Source organism: Alligator sinensis, unplaced genomic scaffold (genome assembly GCF_000455745.1).
Source record: "Alligator sinensis unplaced genomic scaffold, ASM45574v1 scaffold863_1, whole genome shotgun sequence".
Taxonomy (NCBI): domain Eukaryota; kingdom Metazoa; phylum Chordata; order Crocodylia; family Alligatoridae; genus Alligator; species Alligator sinensis.
In genome coordinates, this window is record NW_005843063.1 from 258639 (window position 1) to 278631 (window position 19993).

Here is a 19993-nt window from a genome sequence, read left to right on the forward strand (position 1 = left end):
TGTTCTGCAGTCCACGAGACCGTCTGTGTTGTGTCTGTCTGTAACTGCAACTTAATCAAGCTTTCCAGCCTACACCATTGCCATCTCGGTGTAAGTAAACAATCTTTTAAACTACCGATACGCGTCCGTGCCCAATTCCAGAGCGAAGGCCTTCCCTCTCCGCCCCCACGTGCCCGGGCTGCTGGCCACAGCCCGCGTGCAGCGCGAAAAAGGGCTCGGGGCGCTCCCGGCCCGCGCACTTACCTGGAACATAGCCCGGGTCCAGGTCACAGCAGCCTGCACCACTGTTTGCCCTGCACTCTGGCTGGCTATCAGAGCGTCTCTGTGGAAGAGCCAAGCTTTCAGTTGCCTGTCCCACTTTTTTCCCCCCAGGGTATTTTTTGATACCTGGATCTCCAAGTATCAAATTCTGACCCTGCACTGCAAATATGCAGTGCAGGAAATTTTTTTTGGTCCCAGCGTGCCTCTTGCAGCATCTCAAACTGATTTGGGACACTGCCACAGGCACATGCACACTGGGCTGGATGCACCCTTGGAATCCAAAATGCTACCATTATTAGTATTGTCCCCTGGCTACTAAACTTGCTTAAACCTTCTAAAGACTAACCCTGATACTAATACATGTTGTTAATTCCATAATTAAATTCCCATCTCTGCTAGAAATTCAGAAATAAAAAAGCCTTTTTGCTAAGAAAAGCAGAAGTGCTCCATTTCTCTCTGACTAAACATTGAAATAATTGCCATAACCATTAGAAAAGCTAAGAAGTATATCCAGCTGCATGCTACATATGCACCAATAAACCAGGATCTAACTAAACTGCAGTCAGGGGAGGATCCAGGGGGCATGGGGAGTGAGTGCAGTGGTGCAGTTGCACTCCCCTTTGATTTCTTCTCCATTCAAACTTTAAGACAAACTGCATGGGGGAGACAGCAGAATTTCTGTTCAGGCAGTACTGAGGGAGTCAAATGACTTCATGGCTCACTACAATGTACCTGATTCCTACTAATCTATCTTCACTCCACAAGCATTAGTGAACCTCTTTCCTTTTAAATGGTCTTGATTTCCATTAATCAAGTTATCCTTCCTTCTGCAATTTTGCTGTCTTTTAATTGTTCATGGTAATCTTTCTCTTCTACTTCATATGCCTGCAGACCATTTTTAGTTCTAGCTAAAACCCTTAAGTCAGACAGAAATATTGCTTAGGTGAACATTAACTCAGGTGTGGAAATTACTGACAATGAAGTGTTGGCTAAACTATCAAGATGCTCAAGGCTACATTTTGTTTAACAAATCTAAATAAGATGTACAATTAATTATAATGTCTGCAAGACTACTAAAACAGAATTTTTGGACTATTTTGGCTTAACTCATCTTGTTTTTTAAACTTAATATATAAGCTTGCATATTAGTATATATTCTAAAAATGTTATATTTGTTTTTGCTTTAATCTAGCTTTAATATAGCACTGGGTCTGCAGCACATTAGTAAATCTTTTAGTTTCTCTTTAACTGGAAAAAATACCTGTTGTGTTCAAAGTGATGCTGAACCACACCACCTGTACCACCCTTTTCAAAATCCTAGATCTGCCTATCACTGTAAGTATGCCTAAATACTAGTTATTCATTTCATACAAACCATCACCTTAAGGACAACAATGACTTTCACCTATGCAACTCACTAAAAGCAAAGAAGGCAGTCCCTCCTAGTTCAGTTTATAATCATGGACTCCATTCTACAGTCTTAGTACACTGTCATTACTTAATTGTCTCAACTATATGCTCCTTATGTTTTACCACTCAAGGTATTTTTTTTCCGTTCTTCCAGAAACTGACCCATTTGTTTTCATTGCATGATGCTATCAGGCAGACTGACCCATTTAAAATGGTTCAGACTGAGATTTATCAGACATTAATGTGATTTTGAAAAAACAAAAGGAAGAAACATTTAAAAGAGAACCATGTGCCAAAGCTGGGCAGTAATTCATGATGGTACAAGTCCAAGGATCAGTCTGCAATATAAACCACGTGTGTGGATAGAAAATAGCACAAAAACACACTCAAATTTGGAAATTAAAAAAATAAACAACCAAGGACAAATTAAACAATAGCTCAGAGCTGATTTCATCCCAGTCCAGCTGCTCAGATATTATCGGTTTCCCTCGCCAGCCACGGTTTTGCCAGCCACAGTTTTGAGTATCCACACTTAATATTCTATATACCATTTTGGCTACCATGGTATACAGTTTTGAGTAACCACGGTTTTCCATGCCCACGCATCAGCCTGCCACCTGCCATTTCAAACAACCCGCGCTCTTGCTAGCCACTTGTGGCGCTCCCATCTCCTCACTCACACAGTCTCGCATTGTGCTTCACACTATTAACCATCCAGTTGCAGGTACTCTGCATTTTTCTTCCAATTTCTTTGAGATTTTTGCATTTTGCCCTTAATCATGGCCTCTAAGCAAGTGAGTGGTGAAGGTGAGCAATTTGTGAAGAGAGCAAGGAAAGTGATGTCCTTGGAAACAAAAGGAGTTGTTGAATCATCTAGCACATGTAGAGAGTCTGGTGAATATAAACAATGATTTTTATACATTGTATGTTCCTTTATTATTCATATTCAAGTCCCATACCCTATTTTTCCCATAACCCTTTTGTCTTACCAACCACAGTTTTGCCATCCATGGAAACTTTCAGGAGCCTAACCCCCTCAGTTGGTGAGGGAAACCTGTAAATAGGTAACAAAGTCTATCTGCAATTGTTTTCTTTAACTTCTCCCTTTCCCCAAACAGATGCAAAAGGAGTTGTGAACCAAGGTAGTGCATGAAGTAGACACAGCCATCATCATCCAGCACTGAATTGAGGGAGAACAAGAAACCAGGGTTGGAGCACTTGTCAACCTGCAGTAGGAGAAGTCACAAGATGAGCTCTTTGAGTTTCAGCAGAAGATGAAAAATGATGCCCATGAGATCCAGAGGCTGTAGCTGTGGAAGATAATGAAAGGCTGATTTGGCTAATGAGATGACCATGTTGGTCAAATACAGGCCACACAAAGAAATATGACAAACAGAAGCTGAAGGCAGGGACTTTCTCTTTTTATTGCATGTGTAATTTTATAAAAAGAACTACCTAGATTTAATAACCTTTTGCCATACAGGAAACAGAAGGCTTCCCCACAATCATATTGTATGCTCACAATGCCCCCTACTGTCAAAAAAAGCACAGAGCAGACATTTCTATTAACCTGGAGCCATTCTGTTTTTCCACCAATGAAGCAATTTCCTCTCTCTGTTTCCTGGTATTTCTCAACAGTTCTAATGACTTCCCTCCAGTCTTCCAAACATTTGTTTCCAAGTCAGTACTGTTTCACTAGCTTTGAGAGTTATTCATCCGTCTTCTAATTAACAACATAAATATCTTGACATCTCTTCCAAATTTTTAATGCCAATTTCAAGTCACCTAAATGCAACTAACAGCATTCAATGTTCTATCAAACAGGGGTCAATTGTGTTTCACCCATATAGAAATCCTTTCTTGTTCTAAGGGCCTAGATCAAAAGAGCCATGATCTCAGAACAGACTTTAGGCACAACCATAACACAAACAAACAACAGTAAACTACACTCCACATATAGAGACTTTAATAGGAAACCAATACTCACTCTCAATCCATATGGCTTCATACAATAAGGCCAGGTTTGGTTTCACTATGAGCAGTTCACCAGGAAGAAGTGACCATGTTTGCATACGGCTGCAAGAACCAGACTCGAACACAAGACTGTGGTAAGAAGTGTCACTGCACATACTAAGGAACTGTGTTGCTTGAGTCCCACTGGAACCTGCAGAATCAGTTCCTTATTTACCTATGAAGAGACAGGTGGGTGTTAAACCTATATAATCATTACATTTTAACTGCTTCATATTTTCATTAGGTGTTATTTAAACAAGCATCATACTTGTTCATTCCATGCTTCTGAACAACCTCTGCTTCATTTAATAGCTCTGCTTGCTCAGGTTCTGTCACTAGTCATTTCAAAGGTTTTGCCTCTGCCCTGGTATTAAAATCCAGAAAGCAAACCTGAGAAGGCTGTTTCCCTACTTGCAGAGGTACACCCCAAGAATCCCCCAGCAAAGGATTCCCTGGACACACGCATCATGTTGCCACATCCCATCTTAAGACAATGGGCAACATCTGTGTCACCCAATAAAGCAAGCCAGTTGTGTCAGGATGCATCTCAGCACAGCTGATCCCATTCCAAGGACAATGTCTGTTTAGAGCCTAAAGGAATAAGCTTATGGAATGAAAGCTCAGCTATCAGAGACCACTAAAGGGAAAAAAAAGGAAGGTGTGTTCTTTTTTCACTTTTTATGATGCAGGAGAGCCTGAAAGACCTTTTAGCAAGAACAGTAATCATTTAAGACATGCCAAGAAGTCTTCCAACAAAACCAAAGAGCAAAGTTTGACATTCCTATTATTTCCCTGTTAAAAAGGGAGAGACTTCTTTTCCAAATAAAGTACAAGCCATAAAAAGATGCAAACTCTTTACCTTCTTCAAATTCTTTACCGATCACAGCCAGATTTCCTGAATACAACAAGTGTTTAAATCAGTGGTCTCAACCTTTTGGCCCACAGGCCAGATGAATGGGCCATAGCTGGTATGCATGACAGATGCAGCCCCACAGACACTGCCCCTCTGAGACTGGACCCCAGAGGGCCTGGCAACACCCCTTCCTGCTTGGATGGGACCCTGGGGGACACAGCACTGCCCCCTTCCAGCCTGGCAAACTAGGATTGAGCCTGAGAGGGCCTGGCAACACCCTCTTCCACTGGGATTGGGCCCCAGAAGCCTTGGCACCCTCCCCTCCCACATGCCAGGATGGGGCCCTGACACTGCCCCTCCAGCTGCCATCTGCCAGGATTGGACCCCATGGGCCTGGTGCCTCCCCCTCCTAGCCCCCGCACTGGGATTGGGCCCTGGGGCCCAACAGCAGTCCTGCACACTGGGATCAGGCAGCTGATTCAATATGCAGGGCCTGGGGCTCCCCATGGGTCTGAAAACTCGGCAATAAGGGAGCAGTGCCATTGCTCCCCCACTGCCAAATTTGTACTTGTGGGGAACCTCGCACACCAAATGACATGGTGCCATGGGCCAGATCTGCCCTGCAGGCTGGGGGCTGAACATCCCTGTTTTAAATTACTGATCAGGATTTGTCTCAGTTCACATTTTCTACAGTACTCCAGCCCTGCTGAGTCTCAAAGTCCCAGGTGGCTAGGGCTCATATCTAGACCTTGATAAAGGTGTAACAAAGAGAAATACATCATCCTCAGAGACATAGTTTATAGGGAGATATCCACATAGGCATGTATGGCTTTTCTCAGAGGTCATTTTCCCTGCAGTTGTTCAGACAAAGCATCAACCCAAGTACATTCACTATCTTCTACTCATTCCTCAAACTATTAGCAAAATCTTCATGCACACCAACAACTGTTGCATCCTTAGCTCCAAGTAAAGCACCACTAAAGCATCAGCAACAATGGCAGATTCCAACAAAGGATTCAGCACAAAGTCACTGAAATATGTATACAGAAGTGGCAACAATCACCAAGGAAGAGTAAAGGGAAGTCTCCAGGCATTACAGCAAGTTGGGCATGAGTGGATTTCAACCCTCATCCCAACTCCCCAACTCCACTGTTGCCAGGAGTCCAAAATATACTAGACACTATTAAGAACACACGTCAGCAGGTGAAATGAAGGCAGAACAGGTATCTTTCCTGCTTGGTGCAGGGGACTGGACCCTATGATTTTCCAAGGACCCTTCTGGCCTTACAATCTATGAATCTATGAACCAAGGAACTACATAATAAATATGAACTCACAGGCTTATACTTCACATTGTTCCAATGACAAGTGGACTCAGTTCTCACTGAACAGGGTGCTTCTACATGAGAATGCTTCCAACACTTCATTGGTGGGAAACCTAGGAAAAGCAGAAATATGCAACATCAAGAATCTGACTGAGGAGGAGCAACATGCTTTGCAAGTTCCATTCCCATGGGACTTTCATCTATCACAACAGCATGGTAAACCTTATTCACTAAAAGCCAAGGGAAAGAATATTACATGAAGGTCACTGACCGAACTGTACTGGGAAACCTGCAGATTCAAATGAGTACTGTCAGGTCCCCCCTGTGAATCCTAAGGCTCAGCATATTGGAAAGGAGGAACATAAGCAAGTGTTACCTTATTTTAATACATACCATATGCCCCCAAATAAAACATACACCTTGTTTTTGTGGTAAGGCTGAATTAAGAGAAAAATATTTTTCCAGTTATGGCCATATAGCGCAGGGACAGAGCCTCTTCTTCATCTCACCCACCTTCCCTTTTCTACTCAGGCAAAAACTACAGTTTTAACCCTTTCACAGCTGAAATGTCAGTGTCGCTTAGCTGCTCAGCTGAAACTGTAGCTGTTGCTGAAGTCCAAACTCCATGGATGGATATAGGATTTTGAATAGAGCCAAAAACAGAATGCAGGGCTGTGAAATAGGAGAAGAGAGACTACAAGCAGGTAAAAGACAGCAAAATCGCTGAATAACGGCTAGCTTGATTAGTGGAATCAAGCTAGCCTTAAAAAAAAGCAAGAGGATCATTAACATTTATACTGTTAAGTGAAAAGCAGTTAGGAATCAGGTGGAGCAGGAATCAAACTTTGGGTGGAGTAAGGATCAAAGTGCAACCAACCACTGTACCCTCTCTCAATTTGCCCCTGCTGGACTCCATCCCTCCCCCTCCATGCAGCTGCTGGAGAGAGGAGAAAGAAAAAAAAGCATCAGCCATTTTATAGCATCACCATGTTTCTATTTAGGACAGAAAAATCCACATCCCCACTTAAGACACAACTCAACCTTGGAAGGTTAATTTTTGAGGGGAAGATGCATGTATATGTAAGTATATATAGTAATTCAGTTCCCCTTTATTTGTGTAGATTTTGCCAGGCCCTGCATCAGTTGCAATGCAAGGGCACTTGTACATGTAGTAAAATGCCCTTGTACATGTAAGGAAATTGCCCCTTTTAGTGGTTGAATTGCCTTTTTTAACTATTTAATTGCATAACAGCATACACATTCGGCAGCACGTTATGATTAAATCCCATAACAGTGTATTCCTTTGGCAGCATATTTCGATTTAAATGACTTTTTTACGTAGCAAACTAACACACATCCCATGTATTTTTGTTTGCTACATAACAAATTACAGCTACATTCCTCATGTGTACAAGGGCCCTATCCAGAGAAGGCGACAGAGACAGTGCACAGGGCGCTGGAAGCGCATGGTGCTTGGGGAAGCTCAGGTTAGGCGGGCTTTCAGTACCCTGTGCACTGTCCCCACTGCCTTCTCCAACTGCCAGTGCACCCAGCTGCCTTTCTGCTGCCTTCCCAAGGCAGCCAGCCCGTTTCCAGGTGGTCCCAGGTGGCAGGAAGGCAGCAGAGAACAGTGCACAGGGTCCGAGTTTCCAGCACCCCATGCATCGATGAATCCGGCAGGTGCTGCTTGCGAGCTGGGGCTGCACCCACACAATTATCACCCCACCTGGGCAGCCCCTGGGGGTGCTGCCACAGTAGCAGCTCACATGGGCAGGATCACACAGGGCCTGATCTTTCCTTTTTGTTTCTCCTGGAGCCTGCCTGCATCTCCCACAGCTGGGGAGTGAGCCGCCAGCAGGACGCACAGCCCCTGAGCTCCACAATGCCGGCATCCCTCGGGCACCACCCATGAGCTGGCATCCCACCCAGTTTGTTCCAGGGGGCACTGCCACCATGGAGAGAAGTACCGGGGCCCCCCGCAGCTCAGAGCGCGCCGGCAGCTTGCCTGCCCCCAGCCACGGGAGTGGCAGGCAGACTCCAGCAGAAAAAACAAGGATCAGGCCCCTCACTGCTTTTTTCCCCCCCACCCCTGTCCTTCAGGAGAGCCTGCTCGCTCCATAGCAGGGGAAGGGGAAGGAGGGGGGTGGGGGGTGAGCTGATGGGGCCATTACTTCCATCACTGTGATGAAAATCCCTAAATTGAAACAGTGGTTTTTTAATCGACACAATTAAAAACCCACCAGTTAAAAGCCTACCTTTTCAATTTAGAGAGAACTAAACCCCCAGCACGTGTACAAGTGGCCCAAGGTACTGTGGAAACAGGGGGAGCAAACAGCTGACCATCAGGATTTATATAGGTTTTCGAAGAATCAAGTTGCCTACCAATAATCCTTGCTGAGAGAATGATATTGAGAGACCTAGCTCTCTTGAGGATGGAAGGTGATCACCCGGAGGTTGAAATGGTCATGCTACGATTTCAGACAGTTTAACAGCTAAATGTTAATGGGCTCAGGTGGCATTAATTCAAAAGTGTGTAAAACTTTTTTTTTACCCCATTCTCCTGTTGCTATTTTCTCCTTTTTAAAATAACTATTCAAATTTATCTCCACCACTGATCTGTCCCAAAAGACAACTATATGTCTGAATTTCAGACTGCACTGCCCATTCCCATTGAAAGAGGAGTTAGGAGAATTTCTCACTTTCAGGACAGCGGATCAGTATTTCAGGATTCTTCAGTGCAGCAGGCACTCTCCCATCATTCTCTGTTGGCCGGTGGTAACGACAGTGCACAGGCAATGTGGCTTGAAAGCAGTGAGTACATCGAGGCTCCGGTTTCATGTAAATGAAAACAACAAGGTCTGTGGCCAAGTATTCTGGAGCTTCCACATCAACAGCATCTGGAACTATAAGGGCCTGCAAGTGAGGGATTAGGGGGGTAAGGCACAATCACAATTCAGGTGAATGAATGTTATGCAAGACACACCGGTAGCAGTACAGAGAATGAACATGCATGGGACAATCCACCTGCTGAGGGGAGCCACTAGAATGTCCTGGCAGAGAAAGAGGGCAATTACCTCACTAGAAATTCTTATTGCTCGAGGTGACAAAGAAATGGGTCTAATTCAATCTTGCTGCCTCTACATACAATGATTACATCCCTGTGGTGTCTATGGATTTCAGTGGAACTACAAGCAAGACAAATTTGGACTGATGTTTTACATTCACTACCTTTCATATTACAGAGGTTCCAACAGAGGTTGGGACCTCACTGGGACTGTATGTTCATTTAGGAGGACACAGTCCTCTTCCCAAGCACCTTACTATCAAAATGGACAAGACAAATGCATGGTGGGAGGAAGGGAATAATCATTATTACGATGAGGCACACAGATCAAGTGACTTGTCAGAGATTGTATAGGGCAATTATAGCAAAGCCAAGAACAGCAAAGGTGTCTCACAAACCCCAATCCATCCATCCTCAGCTGAGATGGTTTAGAAAGGGATGATTATGGCACAAGCAGCTAGATTAGATAACTTCCCAAGGTCCTTTGCCACCCTACCTTTCCGATTCTAGAACACAACATTCCACCCTCCACAAAGGGGCTTCCATCTCAAAGGATTTCAAATACCCTATACATTTCATCTCATCCATGTGCTTAAATTCTTTGTTTTCCACATGATCCTGGATGAAGAACTAACTCAGCAGTTGGCATGTGAGAATAGGGAACTATTCAATTCAGGTTCAGATTTGGCCGATTTGGATGCCAGTGATTCGATTCAGAGCTCCAAATCGGTTTCTCGCTTCGATTTGGCCGAATCAGCTCCAAAGCTTCGGGGCCAGTTCAGAGATCTGCCCATAGGGTATGATGGGGACTCAATTAAATATCTATAACTTTGTTGGTTTTTGTCCAATTTAGAGGAAATGTGCACGGATGGTAGCCTCTGTGGAGAGCATGAAGCCTACACAGGGGTTTGAGGTAAACTGCACCCCAAATTCTTGAAAGCAAAACTCATGTCATGTGTATGTGTTAAGCCACAACAGGGTGAAAACTGCAGGGGTGGTGGCCCCTGGTGAGGCCACAAAGCCTGCCATGTGTTTCAGTGAGATAGGTGCAGGGGTTTGCAGGAAACTGCACCTCAAACTGCTGACAGGCAAAACTTGTAACATGGGTGACACTGTGTGTATTAAGGCGCAGCAGGGTGAAAGCTGCAGGCCTGCTAGCCCCTGCTGAGGCCAGAAAGCCTGCTAGCTGTTAAGGAGACAGGTTCAGGGGGGTTCAGGGGCCCTGCATCCCTAGCTGCTGACAGACAAAACTCATGACATGGGTGCTTGTGCAACTGTCTTTGTCTTGGGGCAGTTGATTGTCTGTATTGATTATTTCCTCTCCTTACTCTGTGGTTTTGTACGTGTTAAGCCTTGCTCATTAACTCATTATCTATTAGCTACTGTGTATTGAGCTGGTCCCTATGTGAATCATGATTGATTGGTAACACAGTAGCTTAGCAGCCAGGCCTGCAGTAGTCATGTGTCCCTGTCTCTGTCCCCCCACCCCATGTCCCAAGACAGACACAGTTGCACAAGCACCCATGTCACAAGTTTTGCCTGTCAGCAGCTAGAGGTCCAGGGCCCCAGAACCCCTGTACCTATCTCCTCGATAGCTGCCAGGCTTCCTGGCCTCAGCAGGGGCTAGCAGGCCTTCAGCTTTCACTCTGCTGCGCCTTAACTCACACAATGTCACCCATGTCACGAGTTTTGCTTGTCTGCAGCCTGAGGTGCAGTTTCCCCCAAACCCCTGCACCTATCTCCTTGAAACTTGGCAGGCTTTGTGACCTCAGCAAGAGCTACCAGCCCTGCAGTTTTCACCCCACTGTGGCCTAACACACACGTGACACAAGTTTTGCTTTCCGAACTTTGGGGTGCAGTTTCCCAGAAACTGATGGCCTCTCACATGCAATATGAGCCCAACCAATTATAAAGGATTTACATTTCTTCTAGAAACCACCCAAGGACCAACAGTTCTGGCAGATCTTCCAGAGCACCCTGCACCCCTAGGAGTAGGCTGAATGGGACAACCAAGGAGACTGCCCTGACACCATGGCGACATCAGTTCCTGAGGAGACTAGATCAGCCTTTCTTCAGTAGACTGCAAATAGCAGAGAGGTACAAAGAAAGCAGTGATGAAATAAAGGCTATGAAAGCTAAGCAGCTTGGATCTATTGTTTGATCATACAAATCCTCACCTAGGCTGATCCTTTGCTGCCTTGGTGCCTTTGCTGATGTTTCTACAGTGTGAAGGCAGAACACTCAGCAGAAATGCAATGCCTTCTCAACTACCCTTGCTCCCTCTTAACTTGGACAGGATTTGCCAGGCTGCTCAGCCATGCAAAACACATGCAGCTATGACATCCTCATGCAATTCAGAGTCTAAGGCTTCTTTTCTAGAAACCCTCCATGGTATATGAGGAAGCTGGTTGATGTTCGCCAGGAAGATAGGTTAAAAAATACAGTACTTTTATTCTTTTGTTTGTATATATTTTTTCCAGTTTCCATAAGGCCGTCATCCCCTCCCCTAATTATATTTCCAATGGGTACAAATATATAAACGGTCAAGTTCAAAGCAAACTCATCCACCAAATAATGGCTCCAATCTAAGTGCCCAGTACCAATTTGCACAAGTGGCACTGAGCAGGCTGAACTAAGAAAACATGCTATCACAGTACAGAGATCTTTTCCCAACACAAGGTAAGAAAAAGATTAAATATGACAGCCATTCCACAGCACTGAGCATCTCTTTTCCAGAGATAGAAAAATTAACTAGGAAAATGTTCATCTTGAATTTAGGGAAAAAGCAGCCCCCCTTCTGCCAAAAAGATATCTGTGTGGCCTAAAGGCTTCTCTGATTGTCAGAGAATAGATATTATTACAGATCATTCAGCCTAGAGTCACATACTAAAAAGCAGTTGAGATGATTGCTCATATGCAAAAAAAAAAAAAAAAAAAAAAAAAAGAATAATATTTGCTCTTCCGTGGCCTTAATTCAAAAAGCAGAGTTCTGTTTTGGGAGATGTAGGCCACACTGGAATGGTTCTGCTGACAGATGAAATTTTATCTTCACTCTAATGTATCAAGTCAGTTCCCGCCATTTCCCTCAAAGATTCACATCATGAAACGTTTCTTTTTTTTTTTTTAAATCAGACATTTTGCTTTATCCAGAAATCAGCTTTGCACATATGAATCACTGCCAAAAAACATGTCCCCTTACATGTTTTACCTCAGTTCGATTGTGCTGTTGTAATGATGCTAGCTCATTGGGGTCCACATAGAGTCCTGCTGGAAGCTGTTCTTTAATCGCCACACTGCAACATCCTATGTCCTCACCCACTGTTCCAAGTTCTACCTTTGTTAGTAGGTCTCTTTAAAAAAAAGCAGGTAAAAAAAAGAATGCACAAATTTCAGATGACTCTACGAAACTGTAGATAGATCACCTCAAACACACATAGATTAAATGTGCTTTTTTTAAAGTAAGTTCTAAGAATAGCAAAAATGTAATTTCTCTATACAGAGAGTTTGCCCTTCTCCATTTAGGGAACAATACTTTATTCTATTTCCTCATCTCTGACAATCAATATGACTACTTTATTTTTCAATTCCCCATTTACACACTATAAACTGTTTCAAAAGATACTAAATACATTTTACATGTTGGCCTCATGGTCTTACCCTGATGTAACTGATTAATGTCTGTGAAATATTTACACCCCGATCCTGCCAAAAATCATATACACAGCTAACTTTAATCATGAGTAATCTCAGTGCAGTGCCTGGGTTCAGTGGTACACACATCAGATGGAACCACTCAGAAACATACAGCGAGGAAGGCTGTAAAGTGGCACACTAGTAAACCGATGCATTATCTGAGCAACAGATTACAGTCAACTCACCTGTGAAATCCATCTTTGAGAACCTCTCGAGTCACAGTGATATCAGGACAAGTGGCCTGTGCATCTAGGACACAGAAAATAGGCATTTACAGTGATTACAGCATTGCCTACATTTTCACAACTACCATCCCATGACTTCTTTAAGAAGGTTCCAATAAGTCTGAACTTATTATGCATCTGAAGGCAGCAGCTGTTGAATCATTCATAAAATTAAGTGACAGGACTCACTATAAAGGGGTTTCTTTATTAGGTCACTAGACAAGCAGACAGAGCCCTATAATTCCCTCTGGTCCTCCAGCTTCCAGACTTAGTCCTCAGACATGCAAACAAATAAGTGCTTAAAATGAAGCATGTGTACAAGTTCTTGCAGGATTATAGTCTAACTAAACAACAGCCTGTGCTGCCTAATGTCTGTAAAGGATTCCAGATGTTCAACCCTAAACTAGACAGCTGTGGTCAAAACTGCTGACCACGCTACAATAATCAGCTGAAGAAAAGGCAAAAGCCCCCTAGGAATTACAGTACTTGTTTGTATATAAATCCAGTTAATTCTAATCATCTACTGATGCCTGATATCATATTATCAGACTAAATTTGTTTTTAAATTGTGCAAAACATATGGTCCACCATGAAGTATAACTCTTCTGGACCTTGAGCAATCCAACAGATTTATCCTAGTCTAGTCTTGATTTCTGTGATCGTTTTTGTAAGCATGCCTGTGTGTGCATGCTCATGTGGACACACATACAGCAAGAAACCACATGTATGTAGATGATACCCTGGTTTTGATTATATGAACATTTCAAACACCCCTAGTGATTAATTCCAACTGATGCTGTTCCAACAATATCTACACACACATGCAAAATCTTTCCTGTGAAATATGTGGGAAACAGTCACAACACCAGGAATCAGAAATTAATATTTACAGGACTGTATGCTTCCTTTTCACATGATTTTAGCATTCTTGAGTTATTCCAACATAAAAAAGAAGAGAGCTAATACAATTTTTTGAGACTGCCCCTATAACAGGCAGCATCTTTGGAGGCCATAGCAGCCATAGAAACTGTTACTTTATTTCCAATTTAGCTCAATATAGAAGCAGCATTATACATATAACTAAGAAGCAGAAGCATCTCCCTGGTTGCAAAAGGCTTAACAGAATATAGGTGAAATTTACTGCAGATGAAAGCACAATTAGCTCCACTAACTTCAAGCAGCAGCACCAGTTTAATCCAATACGTTTGGCTCTTTGTGTGCTCAAGCATTTTATTTCAGGAGAGACTGATTGGTCACAATATTCCTTTATACACAGTGCAAAAAGCTAGACAGCCTCTCTCACTTTTATTATGTCACAGCCTCTCTCATCCTGGGCATACAAATTACATTCCAACTGTTCAAACTACCAGATACTTAGATCAGGACTAGGCAACCTTTCCTGGCTCTCGGCCAGAATGCCCCACCCCAGGTCATAAGCCAGATGACCCAATCAAGACCCAACCAAGACCCAACCAATGCTTATCTCTGAAGTGACACAGGAGGAACACCCGCCACCAAAGCCCCATGTCCATGGACCAGATGCAGACCAAGGGCCATAGCTTGCCAACCCCTGATCCCCGTTTGTTCCTCCACTTGCTAAATAAACATATTGATGCTTTGAGCTGCTTTGCTTACACCAATGTCCTGCCAGGCAGAGCAGCCAGGTCACGCTGATTGGGAGGCTGCATTTCCAAGGGCCCCGCATCACACCTGCCAGCTCCACCTGCAACAAAAAAGACGCTGAGCAAAGGAACAGTCACAGAGCAGCAACAGCCTGCGATCACACACCCCTGCATGCACTTGGGCACATAAGTGACACAAATGCCTGCTGCGTCCCCACATCAGTAAAGACCACATCATCACTGGACCGAATAACAAGGCACGCAACGTCCAAGGCTCATTCACCTGCAACTCCACTAATGTCACAAGCACCATCGGCTGCTTACAATGCCTGTCTGCTGTCTACAAAGAGCAGGCAGGGCGATCTCTACGTGTAAAAAAGAATGAACACGGATCTGACATCAGCTGCAGAAAGACACAAAGGCCTGTGGCAGAACATTTCAACCGCCCTGGACGCTCCATCACTACCCTCAGGATTGCTCTTCTCAGGCTGCCAATTTTTTATGGGAAAACAGGCAGTTTGAATGAGAAACTGCAGAACAAGAAATCATCCACAGACTGGAGTGTGTTCAGCCTGGTTTAAACAGGGACTAGGGCTTATCTCGTTACTGGAATTAGCTTTTGTCACCCGCTTTGTTCCTACGGGTTTCCTGCTCCTTTGCTTTTCTCTCCCAGCCTTGACCGTCTCCCCAGTCCTTCTTTCTCTCCCCTCTCCCTTGCCTTCTCTATTGTAATGTCTCATACTGTACTCTGCTGCCTGCACAGCCTTCCACAGCACCTGACGAAGTCAACTTGGGGTCACGAATGCTTGTGCTATACACAAACACGCATGCGCACACACATAAAAACACATATACACACGCAAAAGCACATACATATACACACGTATTATATACATACGTGCGTACATAGGTATATATCAGGTATCCAGGTTGTAGCCGTATTGCTCTGGAGAAAAAGGCAATCAGGACTCAGAGAAGAGATGATATCTTTTATGAGACCAACAAGATTTTTGCAAAGAAGACTTTTTTTGCAAAAATCTTGTTGGTCTCATAAAAGATACCATCTCTACTACGAGCCCCGATTGCCATGTGTATATAGGTAACATGTATGTATGCATCACATGTGCGTGTGTTACTGAGCGGCCCCCGAGACGCGCTGTGCCCGGTGCGGGCTAGCGGGACGGCCCGGCTCTCAGAGCGCCCCCGCCGCCCCCCGGCTAGGCTCGGACCGCACCATTCTGAGCGGGGGGCCACGCAGACAGTAGAGAGCCCCCCGCCACTCCTTCCCCGCGCCCACAACCGCACTCACCGCCTCCTCGCGCAGAGGCCCCCATGGCAGCCCGCCGTAAATGCCTGATTTTAGACCAGCGGTTTCCCGCGCAGCGGAGCGCACCGAGGCCCGGCCACCCCGAGCGGCCTCTGTCCGAGGGTGGGGAGAGCGGTCGTCGGTCCTTCGCTACCGGTCAGGCAATGCACAGGGCAGCTCCGAGGGGGGCCTACGGCTGCCATGGTAACCGAGGGTGGCGGCGGCGCCAGGGTCTGTGTCCGGGGCTGCTCTGCTCGGTGCGTGTGCGCCTTCTGCGGGCCGCGGGGCGCCTGGGGCCGCGGGGTGAGGAGCGCGACTTCATCACGTACGTATCACGTGCGCACGCACATATGCCTACACACTATGCACAAGCACACGCGCGTGCACACATATATCTATGTATATTTGTGTGTGTATATGTATGTATGTATGTATGTGCATATATTAGAGCAGTGTTTCTCATCTAGCTGCCTTAGAAGCCCGGTGGGCCACGAGATGCTTTGAAGGGGGCTTCCAGGTGTGAGGAGATACTTACACAGATAAAGGCAGACGTAGGCTTGTCCCTGCCCCCAGCACCCACTGCCCAGGTTTTCTGCAAGGAGGGCAGCATGGCAGGATAATAGATTAGGTTTGAAATAGGGCTCCCCTCAATTTTCAAGAGTTACTGGGGGCACTTCCAGTCTCATGAGAGGTGCTTCGAGTCCTACAAGGGGTGTCTCAAGTCCCATGGAGGTGCCTCAAGTTCAAAAACAGCGAGAGCCTCTATATAAAAGACTCTCGACTTAAAAACATTTAAAATCTTTTCCATAATATTGTATTTTAACTATTACAAGGATACTTCAAATTCAGTCATTGTATCTCAGCTTTTATATATGACAAGTGAAAGATTAAAGGGGTTTCTCTTAATTTTCTTTTTCAGTTTGTTTATGTTGAGGCTGTTTCACTGTGTTCCTGCTTCCTATCTGATTTTGCAAAGGAAGTTCGTTTCTGGGCAAAGCTGATCATAGGGTCAGAGCTCTACAAAGCTAGATGCCATTCCTACAAACTTTTATCCATCTGCTTCACCTGAAACCTAGGATACACCCCATTGATTTGATTGGGACCGGTCATACATTTACAGTTGAACACATGCACGAGTATTTGTGGGATCAAAACCTTTTGTACTGTGGGTCTTTATATGGCAACAAGCAAGAAAAAAAGGTGGCAGGGGTTTAATTGAAAAGAGCTTTTGTAAAATCCCAAAATTGTCAGGAGGACTTGGTAACAAGCAGTACCTGAAACTACTTTTGACACGTTTCTCTGTATAAATTGGATTTAGAGATGACAGAACCCATCTAACAACATGACAGAGATTTACTGTTAGCTGCAGTAGCAGGGGTTTCTGATTTTTCTACTGGAGGAGCTGAAACTTAAGCCCCAAACTTTTTAACTGATCCAAATGGTCATGGATTTGTTACAATATCGTTACATTCATTTGTTGTTACATGATGTTTTCCATGTATTTTTAATAGAAACTATCTTTAGGCTATTATTTCATTGCCCAGTACCCTTCTTTTGCCTGTAGCACAAACACTGTAGTACGCATAGGATAATTGAACAGTCCAGATTCAGAAGTAAAGTAGTGACAAACCTGCAAATGAGCAGTAGGGTGTCATACTCATCAGCAGGGATCATGGTTTTCTCTGATAAAAAATCCCCAATTTTCAGATTTAAAAAAGTAACCTAAAATCCACATATTTTTGTGATTAAAATGAAATGGTGTTTCATTTTAATCATGGAAAAATGTGGATTTTGGGTTACTTTTTTTAATCTGAAAATTGGGGATTTTTTTTTTTTTCAGGGAAAACCAGGATCCCTGCTCACCACAGCCAGTTCAGCAAAGCACTTAAACCTTTAAGTCCTCTGAAGACAATGAGACTTACACACATTGTTATGTTCTTTGCAGCCAAGCCAGTTTCATTCACACTTTCCTTTCTTCTTTGCAGGGCATGCTGAAACATCCACCTTAGCAGAGCTCTCTAAGGTTTTACTTGAATCAGCTGGAAGCAAGAGCTGAGATGACCTGCACAGCAAAGAAATGCGGCATCCACTTTCAGCCCCCATCCATTATCGTCATCTACGAAGACCAAAACCAGGAGAAAACTCGCAAGCGCATCATGCCAATCCGAAACTTCTCCAAGTTTTCAGGTATGGTACATTTAATTTGAGCATCCCACGGGTCAGGGCTGTCGAACTGGCAGCCCTCAGGCCATACCCAAGGGTCACAGACTGCCAGTCCAGGCACCACTTCTGTTCTCCTGTTGCTGCTGCCAGAGTCTCCTGCCTGCACCCACCGTGGGAGCTGGGCAGAGTGGCACACACCCCCAGAGTGGCTGAAGAAGCCTACAGCTGGGGGAGATAGGATGAACCAGAGCCTCCTGCGGAGCCCAGAGGTGCCAGAGCAGGGGTCACCTGCTGTGCAGCAGAGGTCTGCTCAGCACAGCATGGTGCAGCAAGGGGATAGCACCCACACAGTGCAGCATGGTACAGTGTGGGGGGTGAGGGCAGACAGGAAACCTGTGCAGTGCAGGAGCACCCACACAGCATGCAGCCCCCCTACCACCACTGAGAAGTTGGACAGCCTTGCTGTAGGTCACTTCCCCAAAACAGCAAAGGGGAGAGTGGGTTGTTGACATGGTACTTCACTGAGTAGCGATAGGCTGCTTCTCACCAGCATTGCAGGAGAGTTTGTAGACTCCTTTTTGGAGATGGAATACCTAGCGCTGTCTAGCCTTGGGAGACCTGGAAGGCCACATCTCAAATGGAATAGTGGCACTCTGAGAGCAGGAGCATTCCCCCCAAGAGAAAGAGCTTTGACGAAACAGTATGTGTTGAAGTAGTACAGCCTCAAGCACTCCTTTGGGATCTTTTTTCAGATTGCAGCAGAGCTGCAGAACAACTGAAGAATAACCCTCGGCATAAGGCCTACCTGGAAAGTGTCTCATTGCGGCAGCTGCAGAAATTATACAGTTTGCTGAAAGGACACTTGAAGGGACAGAGTTTGGCCCAGAGTTTAGAACAGGTTCAGAGGGAAGAAGCCATTGACCCAGAAGAGGACATGAACAAGCTGGATGACAAGGAGCTGGCCAAAAGGAAAAGCATCATGGATGAGCTGTTTGAAAAGAATAGGAAGAAGAAGGATGACCCAGATTTCGTCTACAATGTTGAGGTTGTGTTCCCACAGGATGAACAGGTGGAATCCTGTGGCTGGGACGCAGAGTCAGATGAAGGGTTCTGACAGTGGACAAGGCTGCTTAGATGGGCATTGTGTTCAGAGAGCGCCAAATTACTTTATCTATATTACTGTATCAACCAGCAAAGCTATTTATAAAATACATCAGCGGTATACTTTATATTTGCAATTACAAAATCAATGCCAATGATGTTTAAACAGTTTGGTGCTTAAGACTGGTTAAATGGTGTTTAGGTGAAGCTTGATGAAAGAGACATTGAGAAGATATGAATTATTTATATTTCTAAAGAGAATCTGTGGATTTGTAACTATAAAGTGAAATGATTTTAAATCTCTTATTTTTTGTTCATATTTCAGTCAACTTTAGCAAGGAAACTAGACCGATCAGTTTTACTTCTTTATATTCAGTTTCACTTTGGTCTTTATAATATTACAGTTGTAAATCTTTACATTTGGCTCAGAAGGAAACAAGCAGCCTCTTTTGCACATATACACTATTTATTATTACTGGTGTGTTTATGTAATTTAATCTCTGCTCTGTGGACAAATCAATATTGCCATGCAAACCTTATTTCCAGATTTCCTGAGCTGTATTTAAATCTGTAACCTCAGTTTTGTATTACTGTATATTTTTTGTATTCAAGACACAAAATATTTGAAAAGCATGTTAATCTTGAAAGTACTGTTGGAAATGTGGTGCTTGAGAGTTTATACAAAGAGAATGATTTGCTCCCCGCGCCTGTCCAGTGACGCACTCTAGAGAAATGATCACCAGCTAGCTCTGCAGCAATCTGCCTTAAATTGTTTTTCTCAGGCTTGCTTTCTTTTCTTTTCTTTTTTTTTTTTTTTAAAGGGGGGAGGGGGGGAAATGATAAAGTCTTTAGCTCATTGTTATTCCAAAGCTGTTTTAAGCACTACTAGAGGGGAGCTCCTTGGGGTTGGGGCAAGGTGTTGTTCTGTACAACCATACTGCTAAAGACTTCCCAGACA

General features: G+C 44.3%; 2 protein-coding genes across 5 annotated transcripts; one reads left to right on the forward strand and one right to left on the reverse strand.

The window, feature by feature from the left end:
- Nucleotides 1-2571: 2571 nt before the first annotated feature.
- On the reverse strand, nt 2572-15907 carry PIGX (phosphatidylinositol glycan anchor biosynthesis class X). 4 transcript variants are annotated; one of them, XM_006037084.3, is made up of 8 exons: nt 15775-15907; nt 14479-14566; nt 12805-12868; nt 12135-12276; nt 8562-8775; nt 5875-5975; nt 3659-3859; nt 2572-2981 (listed from the first exon to the last, which is right to left on the reverse strand). In XM_006037084.3, exons 2-7 carry the CDS (start codon nt 14546-14548, stop codon nt 3704-3706), a joined length of 747 nt encoding a protein of 248 aa, XP_006037146.1. In that variant the 5' UTR covers nt 14549-14566; nt 15775-15907; the 3' UTR covers nt 2572-2981; nt 3659-3703. The 4 variants fall into 4 exon arrangements, with proteins under 4 accessions (XP_006037146.1, XP_025049320.1, XP_025049322.1 ...); XM_025193535.1 differs by lacking the exon at nt 15775-15907 and adding an exon at nt 15700-15746; XM_025193537.1 differs by lacking the exon at nt 15775-15907 and adding an exon at nt 15372-15406.
- A 44-nt stretch (nt 15908-15951) lies between these two features.
- On the forward strand, nt 15952-19793 carry CEP19 (centrosomal protein 19). The gene is made up of 3 exons (XM_006037085.3): nt 15952-16096; nt 17757-17958; nt 18687-19793. The coding sequence occupies exons 2-3, from the start codon at nt 17829-17831 to the stop codon at nt 19046-19048; spliced, it is 492 nt and encodes a 163-aa protein (XP_006037147.1). The 5' UTR covers nt 15952-16096; nt 17757-17828; the 3' UTR covers nt 19049-19793.
- Nucleotides 19794-19993: the final 200 nt, after the last annotated feature.